Raw genomic sequence first — 21693 nt, forward strand, 5'->3', positions numbered from 1 at the left:
ACATTATCAGGCAGCTGTTCTTTTTTGTGAAGCAAAGAAATATACTCTGAAACTTAATTTGTACAAGGATTTGTTATATTAGACTGAAGCAATGCTTAACCTAATACAAAAAGACAAAGGAGCACTAATCTTTTTCTTTGCATTCTGTTCCCAAATATTTTCCCTGTGTAACCTCGCTTACCTCCAAAAAGTGTTTTGAAGTAGAGGGAGTTTAAAAAGCAGATTGAGAATTCAATGAAACACTAGCCTTAGAACAAATTCAGAAAAATGAAGGGACTGTATTTATGTGCACACCTGAAATATAGTCCATCTTTTTACAATAAATGTGTTGCATTTATCTAGAAAATAAGTTTGAAGCCAAGGTATGTTCTTCCTCCTTAACTGTTTCATTCTCACTGGTCATAATATTTTATAAACCTGTTTTGTGTATTATGGCATACATCTGGTGCTAAAATCATATTGTATGCATTATATCCTGAACCACAGTATAATGTTACATTAATGCCCATTGCAACTTCTGCCTTCTACATTTTGCAGCAGCATAGCTGGGAAATGTCCAAATGTAAAGTTATAGGCTATATCTACTAAGAACTACCTAGAAATCATAGTAACTTATTTTAGGCTTCCTTAGATCCACCTACTCCTGTTTATTCTAGCTAAAATTAGCACACATAGAATAGGCAATTTTTCAGCCCCATTAATCTGGAGGAGAGCTGGCTAAGCAGGACAGTCAATGTAAGCAAAGTACATTTTCACATGGCAGTTAGTTCATGATAGGAAAGATAATTCTACTGTTGTAAACTACGTTGAGTAATATACACTTAAGATATATGAACGGGCTATGTAGCTTCAGTCAATCACTAATTTAAAAATAAAAATCTGCTTTATTTGAGAAAATGAAGGCCTTATTATTGATACTTCAAAAAATGGCCCCAAATACAAGCTTTTTGAAAACAGTCTGTACTAAATAAGAAATTAAGTTTGCTATCCAAGGCATTGCCTAGATCATCCGGTGTCTGTAAAACAGAGTGATGGAGCTTCTCATCCAATTGCAGGTCCTTTTGTTCATTGTGATCTGCACTCAAAGTAGCAGGTGATGGAGTCTGGGACCGTGATCCAAGAGCAGACTGAACTGGTGAAGCACTTTCGGAACCTGTAAAAGAATTTTAACTATCAGAATTTTAATCCATAAACGCACATACAATAATATATATGCTACCTTTTAAGGGTTCTTGAATTTGTTTTGATTCTGCTGTAATAAATTGACTATCTAGAAAATGGTTAAACAAAATATCTTTAAAGCTAATTAGAGACAGCTATAGGATGGGAGGGTGATAGAAGCATCTACAGTTAGATTCCCCCAACCCCTTTATTTCACCTGTAATTGTAGCTGCTTCGGCAGATAGTGCTTGTTGATTGAGACTGCTCGTCTCAGAATCAATGTGGAGGGTAGTCAAACTAGCCACTTCTTGTTCTTCAGCACTCTGCTGAGGGCCGGAACCTGTATCAGATTCAGCAGAAGTTGTTGTGCCACCTTCAGGGCATAAACTGAAATCTAAAAAAACAAAGGCCATTGTTCAGACCTAAGTTAAAAACACAGTCATTACCATTATAAAAACAGCCAGCACTGAAGCTTTCACAGAAAGAGTCTATTTTTGTTTTATGTTTCCTGTAATGTTATTAAGATGTACAGTCAAGGGTAACTGCCAAAGAACTGTTATCTATATTTGGAGATATGGTATATATTAGAGTAGACAAAGGAACAAAAAAGGTTGCATTTGAGTTCTAGAAATAACATTTATTTTTCCTGGAAAACAATAAGCTGGAACTAACTTTTTCGGCAATGTGCTCTTACTTGCAGTTTTTATTTCTGAAGTGTTTTGTCACTGCCTCCTTCTGAGGACTGTGAAAGAGCAACTGGCCCAATGTCACTCAGTTGGTTTTGTGCCTAAAAGAGGACTAGAATTCCTAGTCTCCTAGGAATCCTAGCATAGTGCCTTAACTACTACATCAGACTGGCACCCTTGCAGTTGACTTATCTATGTGTAAAAGCAAGACTGTGAACGTTTAGCCACTGGAGATAGATCTGTTGAGAGAAGTATAAAAAAGAAGGCCCAAAACAGGACCTCATCAAGGGAACTTCATTTCAACTACAAAATGCTGAATGTATTTAACATGTGTACATCTAAAAATAAGGACCTTCCCCAACTAAGATAATGCTTGAGGAAGAGTTTGTTCAGGCAGGTATATACCCAAGGACACGCTTGCATCATTTTCCTTATTGGCTGAATATTCACTAAGTCTTATTGGATGCCATATGTATCCTGTAGCTTGAAACATTAATAGTAATGTTATTGAAAAACAAATAAATTAATGTAGTATAAAAAACACTATTTAAAATATCTGTTTAAATATATATTACCTATAGGCAGGATAAACCTATTAAGACAGAAATTCTTGCTCTGAAACTATACATTTTGATAAAAGATTCTTCCTTGTGGATTTTACTCCAGATTTTTAAAATTAATTTACTAATATTAATCCATTCAAATTTAGATTTACACCCAAATCTATTGCTACGTTGATGGAAAAGACTTTCATATACTGAACTGAATAGGGGAAGATGGTTATCAGCAATTTGCCCTTTCTGCAGTAACCTACACCTTACCCATCTGCTCTGGATGATTGAAGCCATTCTTTGGAAACATGGGAGATAGGAATATAGATATGTAGGAGACTGCCAGCAGAGGAAATAAAAGAATTCTGCCCCCCTCCACATTTCAAAGTTACACGCTTCCACTTGATTGAAAGATGTCCTGTCCATGAAGCGATACCAATCAAACAGCACTTGAATTTTCTCTTTAAAATTCCTTACTATATAACTGTATATAAGTTTCAGTGAGGATATACTTGCTTTCAAATTTATGGCCATCATACTGGAATGCACTGAAGGAATCAGAGTGGCTGTCAGAACTGACAAGGTCACTGCTGCCTGCACTGGCAGGAGACGTCCATTCAGAAGGTACACCGGGATCATCAACAGGACGCATTTGATTCTGCTTGTTCAGTATATCAGGAAGATCTTTTGGTACTTCTAAACTTCCTGGACTGCTTCCTCTTCTTGCCACATTCTAATTGAAATAATATTTCAGATAATTTAAAAAAAAAATATTGTCAGAAATGACAAGAATCTTACAATTATCATTTTTTTAAAGAAGGGAAAATTGACACACTATGACATTGGCACCCCAAACCATCCCTACAAGAACTTTCTCTCATAAACCCATAGAGTCTGAAGGAACCTCAGGGATCATCTATCCAATCCTCTGCTTAGTGCAGGATCCATTAAGACATATCTGATATAACTATCCAGCCTCTGTTGGAAAGGAGAACTCACCTCCACATATGGTAGTGTGTTCCACTGGTTGATAATTGTACTTTCTGGAAGATCTTTGTGACGTCTAGCCTGAATCTCCTGCCTTGTACCTGTAATCCATTGGTTCTTATTCTGGTCTGAGGCAATGAAATCTAAGACTACTCCCTGTTCTACGCAACAACCTTTCAAATAGTTAATGACTATCATATTTTCCCTGATCAACTTTTCTGTAGGTTAAACACAATCAAGATACTTTTGACTGGTTAATTAATTGAGATTTATATAGCTGCCCATCTCCCATTAAAGGATACTCTGGGTGGCACGCAACAATAAAATGGTTTTCAGGTCCCTTGTCATTTTCTTGAATTTATCACTATTCTTTTTGAACTATGGAGCCCAGAAATGGACACAGTACTCTAAATCAGGGGTTTCCAACCTTGGCAACTTTAAGCCTGGAGGACTTCAACTCCCAGAATCCCCCAGCCAGCAAAGTTGGAGAATTCTGGAGTTGAAGTCCTCCAGGCTTAAAGTTGGCAAGGTTGGAGACCTCTGCTCTAAATGGACCATTCGTAATTCCATGAGGTATTCTATGCTCCTATTAATGCACTTCATGGAAGCATTTCCCTTTTCTAGAGGCTGCATCTCTTTGCCTGCTCATGTTTCAACTGTGGTTGATAAGAACAACCAGATCTTTTTCACATGTAGTTCAGCTAAGCTGGGTCTTTGCCATCCTATATTTATGTCTTTCATTTTTCCTAACCAGATGCAGAAGTTTACATTTTTGCCTATTAAATTTCATCCTGTTCATTTTAGTCCACCATTCAAACTTGATCGGAGCTTTTAAGATATGAACCATCTCTGCCACTTTTCTGTCACCTACAAATTTAACAAGGGAATTTCAAACTCCTCATCAAAGTCATTGATAAAATCATGAATGATACCAGGCCCAGAAGAGAACTGTGTAATACTCAACACTTTCCTGAAACCAATTAACAAGCACGCCATTTAAACAATTAGGAGTCCATCTAGCCCATATTTTACCATTTTACTAAGCAAAATATTATGAGGTATTTTGTGGAAAGCTTTGCTGATGTCCAGGTACATAATTAATATGGGATTTTTACAATATCCTAACTAGTACGGTAACTCTATGAAGGAAAGGTTAGTTTGGCATGATTTTATTTGCCACAAATCCATGCTGACTCCTATTAACTATATCATACCTATTCAAATGCTCACATACATGCTGTTTAATAATAGCAATAACATTGCCTGGCATAGACATCACACACATAGGTCTGAAGCATTCTGGATGCTCCTCCTTTCATTTTTTGAAGACACGGACTTGTTTTCTTCCAATCTTTTGTCCCAAAGTTGCTTTTTCAAAAGGCAACTGGACTTTGCTTTTGCTTGAAGACATTTGCTTCTCATCCAATCCACTCATTGCTTCAGTTATCATCTGAAGAAGCTTTTTTTTTTTGCATTTATATCCTGCCCTTCTCCGAAGACTCAGGGCGGCTTACACTATGTTAGCAATAGTCTTCATCCTATTTGTATATTTATATACAAAGTCAACTTACTGCCCCCAACAATCTGGGTCCTCATTTTACCTACCTTATAAAGGATGGAAGGCTGAGTCAACCTTGGGCCTGTTGGGACTAGAACCTGCAGTAATTGCAGGCAGCTGTGTTAATAACAGACTGTCTTAGCCGTCTGAGCCACCAGAGGCCCACTTGGATGAGCCACCAGAGCTTCTTGGATGAGACATAAAACATCTTCAAGCAAAAACAAAGGAAGTCCAGCTGGCCCTTTTCAGTATTCTAGGATGTAAACCATTGCTGGTCTGAATTCATTTAAATTAGCAAATGTAACTTTAGGTATCTATGCCTCAATCTCCTCCTTTCTCCAGTGGGTAGAAAAATGATCAGTGAGAGTCCCATTCTCTTCTGATGCAAAATAGGAGATAAGAGATTCTACCTTCTCATCACACAATCAACTATGATCAATTCACCATTTTCTGCTTACAACTGATTTATAGGATCTTTGGTTTTCTTTTTATTTATGATATAATCCACAATTAGTTGTTTGTTTGCTTCTGGTATCTCTCACAAGTCCCTGTTCATTTAAAATTTAGCCCACAATTACTACAATTTTGTATACCTTGTATTCTTCATTAATCATATGTTCCTCCTTTCATGCTCATCTTTCTCTTCAGCATTTTAGAGAGTTCTGCATAAATCCATTCTGGCCTCTTTATATTGCTCCTATTTTTCCATCTTTGCTGCCACAGATTAACACAATTCTTTTCTTTTCCTAAAGCATCTTTAAAGTGCTACTTTTGCAATCAATTTCCCCCTGTTCATGTGGAATAGGTTTGGGATAGCTGATACTCTTATTTTTTGTTCTACCTTCTGATAAATAAAGACCTCAGTGAGAGAAGATAAGATCTAACCTAAGTTGGACCTCTAGACTTATTAGATTCCCATCATAGGTAAGGATAGTCAAAATTCTCTATTACTACTACCATTTGTACTATATTGTACTAGTACTACCATTACTAAAATATTCTTTGAAAGATTAATCATCTGATGGCAAAAATCTTCATCCATATCTTCTGACTGCTATGTTGCTTATGATAATACCACTTTCATTTCTCTCTTTTTTCCAATCCAAACACTTTCAATAGCATTTGATGATACCTGAATTTCTGCGCAAGCATGTTTTTCTTTGCATAACAATGCAACATCCCCCTTCTTTGTTGGGAGATGTTCCTTTTGAACATGTTGCAGCTTTTCATTGTTATGTGTCAATCATGAATATCACATCACCAAGATTCCATTATATCCATCACATCACATTTGTCTTCCTGAATCAGGATCTCTAGTTCTCCCTATTTATTTCCCAGCCCATTAGCATTTGCAGTTAAAATTAATTATGCAACTCAATCATAATCATAATTGTGCTGATACTTTAAGATAAAAGAAAAAGCTAAAAGCTTACCAAAGAGCTACCACTGCGTAGTCTTTCAGCTATAAACTCATCCATGAGGTCAGGAATATTTGCATTACTACTGCCATTATCATTACCAAGAGAGATCTGCTTTTGGCTCATATCCTCCCTATTGGCTAAAAGCAAATGAATGACTGTATATAGTAAAAAAAAACATTTTCAACAAGAAATACTTTTAAAACATTACAAAATAAGTTAGACAATACAAATAATTATTTACTGAACATGCAGTTAAAATATGTTCTTTAAAAACAGATTTAGTTATAAGAATTAGTGCAGCTCTTCCACCTATTAAACCATCCCATCCCATCACCACTGAGCAAGTGTTAGTCAATCTCCAGTGTGACCTTGAAAAAAGCAAGAAAGCTTACAGATAAGCACTATTAAAGTTGTTAATGCTTGCTTTACTCCTTCATATCACTGAATGTATAATGCTCTAGAGCTATGCGAATGTGTGCTAATGGAAACAGGTAGGTTGACATTATATGTATTATTTAGAGTATACTGAATTAAATGTTTCACTGCATATTTAAATACAGCATTGAGAATGAAAAATTGTATAGTTAAAAAATGGAATATAGTTGCTGATCAATACTGCAAAGCATTGCACTGTTACTCATCCTGTTGTATTTTGTTATTTTAACCTTGAAGATTCCAAATGTTCTGGTTTATTTTCATTAATTAAAAGTTGTCTCTCCCAAAAAAGAGTAAATGTGTTGCTACTCTGAGATACAAATTTGATTTTGATATTACACTTTCAAGGCATTAAATAAAGTTTTAAAATCCTCTCTAAATATTCCTAGTATTCAAGCCTAAACATCTTCAATAAAGAGATGCATTAAATATAATAAAATAAATCGATCTGAAATAATTTGCTGCATTATTGACTAATATGTTATGATATGCTAACAAAGACTGCCCTCAGATGGCATTAACATCTCAATGCAGGATGCATTATAGAACATTCTGTTAATCATGCCAGCATACAATGTATGTAAAAAAACAAAAGAAAAAAATAAAATAAAAAATAAAACACCAAAATCCTACCTCACTGCTGAAAATGAATGTAATTCTGATTATTTTTTAAAAAGTTACTTAGCATGTCAACTAAGATGGTGATATTAGAATGACAGCCAGCCTTGTCCATTTTTACTAGTACATAGAGGCCTTACAGTTAGCTCGAGAAGAACTATCATGGTTCCTTTATGCACTTCTGTGATTCCAGAAAACAAAAGCAGTGATAGATGTGGCCATGAAAGAGAGGCATCCATTTCAGTGAATGCACCAAGAAAGCGCTAAAGCATACTTTGAAACTGCTCAAATAAAATGTCAAAATCCACACTGGACTGTTATGATGAGGTAATCCAAACATGAAATGTTGACATCTGCTTTAAATTTTTGTTTTCAGGAGGAGGAGGAGGAGGAGGAACCTAATTGCATCTGCAATTAGTTCAAAAACAAGTGATAACTAAGGAGTAAGTGATAACTAAGGAGAAGTACTAGAGATATCACACCTACAGTTTCTATTAGAAACCAAATATATGCCAATTGTATCTAAATGGTTGGATTCCAGGGTATGCCAGGAAAAGCATGGCAAAGATACAATCTATTTGTAGATTTAGTCTCTTCCTCTTCCCTACCTTAAGTGTTCAGCAGCAAAGTGATTCATTAAATGTTTTTTTTTTAAGATAATTAGTAATTTATAGTTTGCACGTTTAACTTACACTTGGGGGGGGAAATTCAGCTGGCCATTGCGCATGCAAAACCAAACAAGAAAAAGCATTGATCACCCCAAAGCCTTTTGATTGCTTTGTAACAGCTTGCTTTAGGTGCATAAAGCCAAACTGATGCTGCCTTTTCTCCTTTTGTGCGCTGCACAGTATTAGTGCTCACCTGCAGCTTTCTTTCCAAAATAGCCCATTACATGACTGTACAGATCCCTCAGTGGAGCCTCTGCTGGCACTCTGCTCTGCCTCTGTGGGGAAACATTTGCCTTCGGCTTCGAAAGAGCATGTACAACAGATTTATACACACCACCCAGGGAGCCCTGCTGTTGTCCCGACTCCTGACTTGATGGTTTAGGTGGGCTACGATTAGACATTTGATTTATTCCAACACTTTCCTTCTGCAGCGGGAATGCTGGAACATCTCCTGATTCTTTATTCTGCTTATTATTAGCAGACGTTGCACTGACTGCATCTAGGTGCCTATAGATTCCAGGTCTGACCAGCACAGCCCCAGAGGATGAGCTGGTACTTGTGCTTGTGCTTGTGCTTGTATTGCTGCTGCTGCTATTGATCCCACTACTGAAACCACTGAGTTTACGCAGTCTTGCTTTCCATGGGGCCTCTTTGTTTTCTAGAGGATTATAAAACTGAACACATTCAGTAGATGGCCTAAAAGTAACATGGACACTGTTGCGCTTTTTAGTTGCTATTTTCATGATTTTAGCCTTATGAGTTACTGTTTCAGATATACTTCTCTTAGTTGGTGTCACTTTGCTCATGCCTGTAAGTTGAAGCATTTCAGGGTTAACTAAGGCTTTATGTGGCATTTTCTTTGCATGCATAACACTTGTGTTGGTTATTTTTTCATTAAAGAGGGCACTCTTATGTTTTTCAGCTAATATTGTTTCCACAGATACATCTACATCAGTGGCAATTTGTCTGTACAAATATCTCTTTCTTTCCTTGTCAATAGGAATACTTGACCTGGGATCAAGCAGATTTTGGGTGTGTTTATCAATATTTAATTGTTTAGCATTATCAGCTTGGTTTCTTGTAGAAGTATCTACTTGTGTAGGTGCAATATTACTTATAAAGCCAGTTTGATTTTGTTCCAATTGTAGTTCTGTATTATTGGTATTTTCTGCAACAACAGTGCTACTTGCAACAGTCTGGTCTGTACACTCTACTTCATCCAATGGCAAGTTATCACTCCTACTTATTCCTGCAACAAATTCATGAGGAGAAGACTCATGCTTATCTATCTCAATGCTAGTGAAAAATTCTTCTTTTTCTTTAAGATATTCTCTCAGAGATGAAAGAAGATCATCTTCACCTTCAAGGTCAACATACTCGTTTTGTTCAAAGGCTGCATCTGCAAGTTCTACTGGGCCTACCAACTGACAAAGATGATCATAAATACTATCCCCAACTTCCAGAGAGGACTCTCTGCTATTTGTATCAGTAATGTGACTTTCAGTGGATCTACATATTGAAGAGGCCTCTGTGGAACTCTGTAAGCTTGGAGCATGATGGGATGAACCGTCAATGACAGGAACTGCACCTTTGACTCGCTCAACAGTGAATGGTTCCAGTATATCAGATGTGCTGCTACTTCTTGGAAGTGGCTGCTCCTCATTCAGTGCATCAAAAACTTCACTAGGAGTTTCTTCGCTTTGTGAAAAATGTCTGATGCGAGGTGGACGTGGGAGGATTTGAGCATCATCAATGTCTGCAGAAAAAGTATGCATTTAGTATATATTATATCCATATTTTTATTTTCCTAGTATTTAATTGTTCAGTACAATAATACAGCATTTAAAAAGGTTCCCAAAATGCTTTGTTAAGTAAAATGAAATACTGGTTTTTGAAGTTTTATTAAACATCTGCATTCATATACAAAATGCATACAATGTGCATCATCAGGACACTTTTAAAAGTTAACGTTCATAGAAATAAACAGCCAAGTAATGGAAGACTTGGAAACACTGTTAAAACTAGGGCTGTGCCAATGAATTATTAAATACTGATTTAATTCAGGGACTCAAAACAAATATTTAATTATATTGCCTATTTAGAGGAAATGCAATGCAAAAATTGACAGTCTGTCATAATTTAGATGGCTTTATATATAGGGTAAGATAAACAAACAAAAAGTCCTAATGTGCAAATCTATACGAATAGAAATACAAAACACAAATATAAAAATGAAAGGGTTATGCTGTTTTTAAATATTGCTTTAAATTATTATAATCATGCATAATTGAACACTATTTCCCCCCCCACTTCTCAGGTTTGCTTAAAAATATGCACATACAAAATACATTTTAGCCTCTAATCGGACCCTTCAAAAACAGCCTATATTCCCCTAAACATACAAAAACTAGTTTTTAATAAAACTAGTAAATAAATATAACATAGTATTTCAGAAGCCTAACAAATTGAACCTATACACTATGTTAATTTCATAATAATTTTACTTTTTTTCCTTCCTCAATATCCAAAGTTGGATCTTGATCCTAACAAGACAGCTTGTTATTCTCTGCAGATAAATGGGATCAGCACTTCTAATACAGAACTAATCTTTGCTCTTTTAGATCAATCCAAATACATGAAGACAAACAGGAAATTAGTAAGCACTGAACAGCAAAAGCAAAGTTGTTCATACTTTTCTGTGTCAATATTTACTGCATAGGAGCTTAACTCTAATCACCAGCATAGAGGTTAATGAAAACAATTATAACTGCCTATTACAACTTTTTCCAAGGAGATCTAACACAAAGAAGAGATATTTTAAAGTATTATATCTGGTCATAGAAGCATGTCTGCAGCTTTTAAGGGCCAATGAGATAAATTGAGATATATTATGAAGTGTTCTGATAGTCATTTAGTTATTTTATTTCAACAATGTTTTCAAATTCTAGATTTTATTATTATTCCCTTTTAAACTACTTCTTTTTGGTTAGTTTGGTGTTGATAGTTTTACAAATATTTAGCTTTAATACTATTACCCTAGTCTGGTTGTAGGGCATCTTAAGTATTTCACCAAAAATGGGATATACATTTTTTTTAAAAAGCTAAATAAATATTCAATTCAGTGTTTTAATCAATTTATAGACAAATATTCATCAAGAACAAGGCTGTTTTATTATGTAACATAAATTTTATGTTTAGTGTCTCACACCTCTAATATCCTCCCAGCTGAGGTTAAGCAACGATATAATTGATAGATATGGACTGTAACAATGATTTTGATTAGATTAGTTTTTCTAGGAAGAAGTTCTAAGTCTATATCAGCAATATCCAGATCATAAATGGCAAAATAATGGCCCCATAGTAATCTAGTCTAATCATAGACTAGATTAATGCTCTCCTTCATGCAGCAGCAGACAGCACTGTATAAATATGGAAACTTGGTTCTGATAGTTACTATGAATTCTATTCAGCTTTAAAACACTTCAGTATGCAGTATGTAACTGCTGAGAATGCAAGTCATAAAGTGTTCTAAGTGGTTGTATATATTTGTAATTTTTTTTATATTGTGGAAACAACTCTAGTGGAATATCCTAAACTGTATGTTGTGCAATCAAGCAAATGAAGCAGGTAAGAATTATACATTCCAGATCATATTTTATAATACATAGAAAATGAATTCAGTAATGAGAAATTGGTTCATTCCAAACACAAGCCCTTCAGAAACTATTGTCTATTATATGTATAATAGAACAAAAATAAGAGGATTAAAAAAAACCAACTATGAGAAGAAATTTTCAACAAATGGTAACATTTGTGTCATCTCCTCTGAGCTAAAAAATTCAGCAAGTTTAGACCTGGTTAATAATACCTGCATGGGTGAATCTCGGGGAATTCCAAAGATGCAGGTTAGACTAAGAAGGAAGAAAAAACCTTCCTGGAAGAAAAGCAACAACAAATCAGTTCTGCACTGTTGCTAGGAAAACTATACAGTGACAGGAGGAACAAAAGTCAAAGTGGAGTCTTTAGCTTTCTTAATGAAAGAAGAATATAGAGTCCCCACCCACCCCAATTATGACGTTAAGTTTCTTTTAATCATCAATGACTAATAAGAATTCTGATATTCAATAAGTTTACAAGCAATACATTTTCTTTCAATATGTTTTTCTTTCTTTCACACACCTTTACTTCTAAACTGTAGCTAGAAATTGTGGGGAATTAGCCACAGATATAAATATGGGACAGAACAGAAAAGGAAGTTCAAGTCTCCAAATCCAAAGTACTCCCAGCAAAAAAGCATATTGAAGTTCAAAACTAGCCAGATAAATACAATAAAGGAGAGTAAACACAAGTTAAGCAGACCCACAAATTGAGCACCCAAGTGAATTTGACAGAAAGAGCATCTGCTAGGACAGCTAAGTCCTCTTTTCCTATTATAAAAATCATATTTTTATAAACCTAAACCTATCCATAGAAATCTCACCCAAACATAATATATTGTATTGTGTAAAAATATCTCCCTGTTGGCAGGCAGAGTCATGAGTATGCAATCACTGTAAAAAGCTTCTGTGCCAGGGTTCCAATTAACACCCCTAACGAAAGACGTCTCCGAGGTTTTTGTTTCCTCAAAGTTCCATTTTATTGGAGATGTCATATTGGCACATCTAGGAAAACCTGAATCTGAAAGCTTCCAGGTTTTCCCCACCCAAAGAAAAGTTCAAGTCCCAGCCCAGCACCCACACGTCCAGCACATGGTCCAATCCAAACACCTTGCCAACTGGAGATACCTCCCAGTTCCAGCCTTCCTGGTGCAGGGCAAGATGTCCTTGAGTCTTTGAGAAAGAAATGTTATTATGACTATATATCACCCATGCTCCATACAATTCCCCCTCCCATTTTCCCACAGTAGTAAATGTGGCAGGCCTGAAGATCCAACGAAAAAGATGGCTTCTAGGCCTGACATTCTGTCTCTAAAGACAGAAGGAACAAGTTTATTTTTTTCTAAGGACAAAGTAGCTGCCCTGGGAGACATGGGAGAGATAGAGAACCTGAGAAAAGAGGGATTCACAAGGAACAGAGTGGCATGCTACTCCAGGTGTGACTGCTTCTTAGAATGAAGTTTTAAGGGAAAGAGGTTATCACTGCAAGAAAGAAAAGGGAGTCATTCCTTGAAGGTTAAAGACATATAATTTTGGATTAAGGATATGTCTCTAGGAGGGAGGGGATTCCTGATTCAATTAATAGAAGCTCAGATAGATAAGAGTATCTACAGCACATGATCTTAGGACATAAGCTGTATAGAAGTACAAGGAACAATATCTTGGAGACAGTTTTTCTCTGTAAATCAAAGAAAGAATAGAGTTCTACAAAAATAACTCATAAATGGAACAATCTCTTCCACAGAATCATTGTGGCTATAGCAAGAAACCATTTTAGAAAGTATATTATTTTCAAATAAATTGTCAGTGGTGCCTAGGACCTGGCTCAGGACATGTTTATGAAACTAATTAGAAACAGTGATGATAATACTATTACATTCAACAAAGTAAAGACTGACATTTTTGAAAAAGGCAACATGGTCAAATTTGAATTCAAAAGAGTAAAGTTCCAGAAAATAAGAGACAAGAAGATCAAGACTCTAGAATGCATGGATATTATTCAACATTACAGTGGTAGAGATGCTCACTCTGTAGCTTAAACCATGAGAGATGCCATGAGGTACAGAATACAAGAGGCTAATAAGCAAAACCAGAAAAACTGTTACATTTACAAAGGTGCTTAAAAGTTTGTGACTTCTGAATCATCAGTATTTCTTCATAAATATAACATAAAATATGATTTATTTTCTTTTTTTAATTAAAGTTTTTATTTTTTTTCACAAAAAAAGAAAAAACTTATCAAACAGTTACAATATGCTGAAGGGGTGTTTACATATCTTCTTGTGCAATCACAAAATAAACATCTCTTACATAGATATATCTTATGTTATATTTTCTAACATATCTTTCCTTCTAGCCAATGATAAAATAAATCCCAAATTTTATAATATTGCTTATCCTCTTGAAAATATGATTTATTTTCTACACAAGCCCTAAAACTAGATAAAAAGAACTCAATTAAATAAATGAGTCCAAAACTTTATACTTGTTCATTTATTTATTGAGGAAATAATCCAAAGCTACTTATTTGTGTGCTGCAGAAATATGTCAACCACACATACATTTCATGTGACATAGATTAGGATAAAAGAAACTGAGTAGCCCACAGTTACCCAGTGAGCTTCTGTTGCTAAGTGTAGACTTGAAAATTAGTGTTCCTCACGCCAGTCCAACAACTTATCATTAATTGAGGATCAGTATAATACAGAGGCATGAAAGAATCCTTTATAAAATAGAAGTCTTGCCAAAAAATGAAAATAACTTCAACTTATCAAAAGAAATATAAACAGTTGAAAAAAGACTGAAAAGCACATAGAGATTCAAACGACAAGCAACCATAAATGATGAGGAGATTGGAGAAATTGGTTTATGAGGAAGGGTTTTTAGCTTGAGAGCAAATAAGAGGTAGCACGACAGGTATTTATAAGATTTGGCATGATATGAAAAATACTCAGTAAATTTTTCATAATATGAGAATTTAGACTCAGAGAGAAATTAATTCAAGACTCATAACAAGAAGTATTTCTTTATGTAATGCAATTTAGAAAGGGAATTGAACACATTCATGACAGATCAGGTTACCAAAGGTGACTACTCCTGACAGTTTGTATTACCTCAGAAACCAGCAATATAGTATCATAAAGTATAAATAACAAGTATTAAGGAACAGCAGTGAATAATGACTAATACCCTCCTGATCATTTTTATGAGTTTCCTATATATACTGGTATGTGAATGTTGGGCTAGTTGGCTAGACTTAACAAGGCTGTTTTTTTTTTTTTTTGGTGCCTTCAACTCATTGTTGACCCATGGTGGCTGCTTGAACTAGGCCCACTGTTTTTCGGCAAGATTTCCAATATGGTTTGTCATTGTCTTCTTCTTCCTACGGATGAGAATGAGTGACTGGATTACCCAACTGGCTCTGTGCCTAAAGTGAGACTAGAATTCACTGTCTCCCAGTTTCTAGCCTGGTGCCTTAACCACTATATCAAAGTGGCTCTTGGGCTCCTTTTATGGTTTGATGGCCTCACAATACACAAATAAACTATGATCAGCTAAATTATCAACAGATCTATCAATAATGAGGGTCCTATTCTCATTTCTATAGAAGGAAAGGCAGTAAGTCATTTATTGTCACTGCATTATCAGAGATTCCTAAGCTATATGTCATCAGTATGGGAAAGGCATTTTAAAATTATTATTACTGATCTGGATTGTTGTATTGCTTAGCATTCTGTTGTATAAGCATCCTTGTATAAGACAATATAAATTAAGGTATTGCCTCAATAACAAATTTCTGTGTCATTGAGGGGGAAAGCATGTGTCTCTTTTTTCTGTTTAGCTTTCTCTCTTTTTACCTGTAACTGATTACAGACACATACAAATATTTCTGCAATATAATACTTCTATCTTTTAGACCAAATATATTTTCACTACAGACTTGCTATTAAGAGTACCCACTGGAAAGGTTACAAGAAGAATACAGGCATAGCATGTATTTGTATGCAAATGCAGTCTAATACCAAGTTCCATGTTTACTCCATGACATCTCAAATGGGATTGGAAAAGACTCCTATGTAATTTTGGTGAGTTAATACTAATTGTAATAGAAAATACTTAGTTACACAACCTAATTTCCTGATCTGATTATAAAAGAGCTTACCGTTTCTCTAATTTCATGCAAGCTTTTGAAAGGAAGCTCCCTATTTTGGTTCAAACTTCTACTCACTTTAGAAGTACGTGTGTGTTCACGGTAAATTCTTTTATGCAATGAGATTTTGAACTAAACCGTCATGATTCTTCTCAATACTGCTTTAAAGTATTTCTAACTTTGAATGGAAAAACTATTGTTAATTGAATGCAGGGGTGAAATGTAAAATTTGTTACTACTGGTTCTGTGGGCGTGGCTTGGTGGGAGGGGTAATGTGACTGTGTGGGCGTGGCCAACCTTTTTAAAAAAACTTTCAAAAGTATTTTTTCTACAACCTCTTCAGCCGAATAGGTTGTCCAAAAATGCTTTTAAAAGCATGTGATCAGGCAACTCAGCTGGGATTGCCAGAGGAAAAAAGCTTTTAAAGGGTTCAGACGATCCCAGCTGAGTTGCCTAATCACCAGAACCTTTTAAAAGCATTTTTTACAACCTCTTTGGCTGGAGAGGTTGTAAAAAAATGCTTTTAAAAGGTTCTGGCAATCAGGCAACTCAGCTGGGATCACCAGAGGAGCCTTTTAAAAGCTTTTTTTTACAACCTCTTCAGCTGAAGAGGTAGAAAAAATGCTTTTAAAGGGTTCTGAAGATCCCAGTTGAGCCGCACGATCTTCAGCGGCTTTTTTTTTTACTTTTAAAAGCATTTTTTCAGCCAAAGAAAAAATGTTTTTAAAAGTAAAAAACAAAACAAAATTCTGATGATCGCGCGGCTCAGCTGGGGCGGAGGAGCCAGGGATTTTTGCTACCGATTCTCCGAACTAGCTGCCGCTATTGCTACTGGATCGGGCGATCCGGTCCAAACTGGGAGCATTTCATCCCTGATTGTATGGTTCTATAATAAAATCATCTGCTTCATTCTTAGACATGGAATAAGATCATCTTGATCATCTTGAACAGCTCTAGAATTACATTCACCCAAGGATGTCTCTCTTAGTGTACACATAGTGTTCCAGATCCTTACTTGGTATTGGAACACTGTTTGCTACGTTACCTAGGTCAAGAGTTTAGCTTTCCAATTCTTCCATACGCAAGTGTCTATAAGGTTTTTTTCATCAAGGTTTCTGTATTTGATCAAAATCTTCAATACTTTATCAAATAATTGATTCTTGAAGATTAGAGCAAATAAATTTACCCAAAAGTTTCAGAAGAAGAGAAAACAGACCTAGAACAATAAGGATCTTTGTGACCCAACATCTAATTACCAATACCTATTATTCCAATAATACTATTTTTCTAGCAGTGTTTACTTCCATACTATCTTCCTCTCTATTAAAGTTGGCAAATGCTTTAGGTTCATCTCAAAAACATTATCTGGAGCTGACAAATATATTTGCCATTTATTACAGTATACTAGTAGTATATTGTAATATATATAAGTAGTACATACTAGTAGTAATTGCCTTATTTCCTAGGATTATATGGCAGGTATGTAGGGCAGCTACATGTCCTCAGGAAAGATATGGTTACTTTAAAGCAGGAGTTAGAGTTGTGCCACAACATTCACTAAAACATCTGTTTGGAATTGAATCTAAGCTACTGCACTGCTCTGTTGTTTACACAGAAAATCTTTCTTGAGACAAGTAGAAAAGATATAGTCACACACTCATATGCACATGAGACATTTTAGTTTTGTTATCTATACTTATACAAGTCCAATAGGATCTTTTTGACACTACTGCTTTGGAAACATTTTCAAAAGCCAAACATAGTTTGTTCAAAAATACACTGCATATCACTGTGTTAGCTCAATTATTAATAGTGAGTAATTCTTTTCTACATTTGGTTCCATGCAATAGGATTTTGAAAAATTCTATTCCTGAAATTCTTAAATGTTATACTAGAGTTAATTAGTAAATGACTGATTAAACAAATAAAATAAAATAAACAAAAATCCTGAACAAACTATTTGCCGAGCATGCTACAAGAAGATAATTCTAATTGTTTAGAGATGGGTTTTCTATCTTTATCTTAAAAGAAGGCAGCATTGTATAACTTTCCAACTCACTACAGAACAAAAAGAACAAAGAGTAGAATCCAATAAGGGGCAGCTTGTAGAAAGCTTCTACTAATATGTGCTGAGTGGCTGACTCCCTCTCCCTTCTTCTACTCTTAACTTGTTTAAGGTGGAAAAGACTCTAAGAAAAAGGGCCAATCAGATGAAATGGAGAAGAAAGAAAAAGATATATGAGCAAAAGTAAGCTCACAGTAGACATGGCTCAAGAAATTTATATTAGCTTTTGCAACCATGATCAACATTAGCTGAAGAAAACAGCAGGAAAGAAAATGGCAAAATATTAAGGCTCTGTAGAATGAAAATACGTATCGGTAACAGTGAATTTGATTTTTCTTCCCAAGACAAAAATTTCGTAAGTGTACAATGATTCAATAACTTAACTGAAGAAATTACCATAGCAGATATGAAAAAATATGGCAAAATCCACAAATAACCTTAAATAGATGACTGGAATCAGATGATCCAATGTACAGTCACTTATTGGTAAGTGTACAGTACTTATATCAGTGCTGCTTAGCCGAAACTTACAAAACATCAGTTAGTGAGACAGCACAATTCAGAAATCCATTTGAAGCAATAAGGTAATAACAAAAGCAAAAGCAGATGTGTTAGTCATACAAATTATGCAACACATTTACCCATTCAAAAAGAGTTTTTATTCAAGCAATTCCTGGGTTAAGAATCAGTTTTTTTCTGTCTTTAACTTGAATTTATATATAAGTTAGAACTTGTACTTACAAATGGACAGTCTATTAGTAAAAATGGTGGACAGCATTCTGCTTCCCCAAGCTTCCTGAAGCCACACTATGTTTTCATGAACTGCTGAAAACCACTGAAAACTAATTGTATATCAAAAACATATGGCTTCCATAGCTCATACAGGCCTATTGTAACTTCAGCAGCTCATCACTTGAGGAAGGACAATACCATCTGCCCCTTCTAAGAATAGGCAGCCTGTTCATATGTACAGGTTGTCTCTAAGCTGGACATTCCTAACCTGGGAACTGCCTGTACTGATTAAATAGGATTGTAATACCTAACCTGGAAATTAGTTCTCTTTGGACATATGTCATTCTACTTGAATCGACTGCCTACTAAATTATTTTTCTATTCACATCTTCCAATACTCCAGACAAAATTTTGGGAGCCACAGGAATTTCAGAAAATGAACAAGCTACCCAATGGATGAATTAAAGTCTGTCAAAAATTTCCCTGCGTATCTGAAGCAGTCTTTAAAAGGAGATAGACTTTTTTAATGTACAACATCTCCACTTCTTTGTATAAGGTACTATGGTGTTAGAAACTTACTGCTGATAATATGCAAAACTTTTTGGGTTTGAAATACTCTTTTTAGTTTGTCAAAATATATTCTATATTTTCCGCTACCAAAATTCCACACAATAATTTGCTCTTAAACTAACACCTCAAGTTGAAACACACTAAACTGAACAGCTTTGTTAAGTGGCTGAAGATATCAGCTGGTCTAATGAATGTTTCAAGAAAAAAGGATTTTCAAGTAATGAATAATAATATTATCATATACTGCATATTCTAAAATAAAATATAAATATCTCTGTGTTGTATTGCAGCCAATAAACATTTTTTATTTTTATTTTTTTTAATTTGAATTTATATCCCGCCCTTCTCCGAAGACTCAGGGCGGCTTACACAGTGTTAAGCAATAGTCTTCATCCATTTGTATATTATATACAAAGTCAACTTTTATTGCCCCCAACAATCTGGGTCCTCATTTTACCTACCTTATAAAGGATGGAAGGCTGAGTCAACCTTGGGCCTGGTGGGACTTGAACTTGCAGTAATTGCAAGCAGCTGCGTTAATAACAGACTGCTTTAGTCTGTTGAGCCACCAGAAGCCCCATTTATGGAATGAAATGTCATTCTTAAAATGAGATTATAGAAGAAACTCAACAAGGCAATATATTAATCCACAAATACAATAGATCAATATAAAACAATCTGACTTCCTGGTTTTATATTTGAGCAAAGTGCTGCTCTGGATCCATTCCTTGAAGGTGTAAAGTGGCCACAGATGAAAATCCCTTGAGTCATCTTGGCTGCTTACAGCCCCTCTGGACATTTTCTCAGTATACTTAGAAGACTTCCCTTTGACTTGGAAGTAGCCATGCTGAGCCTTTGAGAGGGTGCTTCAAGAAGAAAATCAAAAAGGACACTTCACTTGCAAGCAAAATATCTAATGATTTGCTGATCCCAACTAGTTCTGCTGATTAAAATAAAAGGCTAGTTTATTAATAAATAAGCATTAAAAACATATCTGCTATAGCATCATTGAAATTGCTTTTGACACACTAAATTTGGCCCTTGTCTATATTTTAAGTTCTGGAGCCCTTTTTGTAAAGGCATATCTTTTGCAGGAACTTAATGTTTCTGAAAATAATGCTACAGTAATATCAAAGAATTCTGAAACTCTATTCAAATTTCAGATCTATCCTTAAAGCTTAATGAATTTATTTTCCTAGTTCTTATATAGCCTAAAGAGGATGATCATTGCATGAGAACTATCAGTGGACTTGGAGAAACAATTTACAGAAGTAACAAAAAATATATATGAGAAAACAAAATAAAGTGGAATAAAAAGCCCATGAATATTAACTGATGAAAACAAATGAAACGTAATAGGAATGGAATATTTTAGAAGACAACGTGCATATTATCTGAAACTTTATATTGTATTCCAGCTAAAACAGTTTTGCTTGTCCCCACTAGTTCTATCCCTAATGCTTACAAATGACAAGAATTTCTAAACATGGAATATCGATATACCAAATCCAACATTTTGGTTGACTGAACCTATTTGAAATTTTAAGATATTACTGTAAACACCCACATAAAATGGCTATCAGTGGTAGCTAAAACTGTAGGCAGGACCTGTTATAAAACTGTTATTTAGCACAAGGCAAACAAATAACATTTTTGCCTACTACACAAAAGCAGGTTTTCAAAATTATCTTTATCACTTTAACTATTTTTTTCTAATCTGGTTAGAACAGCTCTAAACAAAGCACTATGCTGAAGGTACAGTTTTATTTCCTAAGAGTGCACTGCCATCTATGTGATTATCAAAGACACACTGAATTAAAGTTTATTCTGGAAGCTGCTTCACAGCCTACCAATTTCTTGTCTATTTATGAATTTTAATTAGAAGAATCTAATCTAATCAGGCAAGGGAGGGACTTTGGTAATGTTAAAATAGAATTTAAATTGTCTTTTTCTATAGTAAGAAATATATAATTCAGGATAGCTGAATTAGAATAATACATCAATATTCACTATTCAGAGGCATAAAGAAATAAATATGAGTTGCTTCAGAAATTATCATCAGTGTGAAATATGTCAAACTATTTAGCACTTAACATAGAACGCAGGGATGTAGATTAAAAATTAGTACAGAATGGCTTACTAATAGTATCCGTTTAAAGCTCTACTTTAAAAGCCAGCTATAAATAATTATCCTGTTCCCCCCAAAATAAGATATCCCCTAATAATAAGCCCAATCAGGCTTTTGAGCGCATGCACTAAAATAAACCTCCCCCCCCCGAAAATAAGCCCTCCTCGAAAATATTTAAATGCAGAGCTGGAATTCAAGTACGATGGCAAGAGGAGCCCCATCTTGCTCCACGTGCCCCAAAATAATAAGACCTCCCCAAAAATAAGCCCTCCTCGAAAATATTTAAATGCAGAGCTGGAATTCAAGT

The 21693-nt window shown here is 35.1% G+C and overlaps 1 protein-coding gene across 12 annotated transcripts in view; it reads right to left on the bottom strand.

Moving 5' to 3' along the window:
• The window catches only part of RALGAPA1 (Ral GTPase activating protein catalytic subunit alpha 1), a 127579-nt gene that overhangs the window by 67248 nt on the left and 38638 nt on the right, over nucleotides 1–21693 (bottom strand). For 5 of the 12 annotated variants that reach the window (XM_058162265.1, XM_058162269.1, XM_058162268.1 and 2 more), the window contains 5 exons: nucleotides 8279–9841; nucleotides 6377–6519; nucleotides 2915–3131; nucleotides 1379–1555; nucleotides 1001–1153 (listed from right to left, as the gene is read on the bottom strand). In XM_058162265.1, the coding sequence (XP_058018248.1) occupies nucleotides 1001–1153; nucleotides 1379–1555; nucleotides 2915–3131; nucleotides 6377–6519; nucleotides 8279–9841 (2253 nt within the window). The remainder of the gene's footprint in view (nucleotides 1–1000; nucleotides 1154–1378; nucleotides 1556–2914; nucleotides 3132–6376; nucleotides 6520–8278; nucleotides 9842–21693) is intronic. The other 7 variants (XM_058162274.1, XM_058162277.1, XM_058162276.1 and 4 more) reach the window with 2 other exon arrangements.

This window comes from Ahaetulla prasina, chromosome 1, assembly GCF_028640845.1.
Source record: "Ahaetulla prasina isolate Xishuangbanna chromosome 1, ASM2864084v1, whole genome shotgun sequence".
NCBI lineage: Eukaryota > Metazoa > Chordata > Lepidosauria > Squamata > Colubridae > Ahaetulla > Ahaetulla prasina.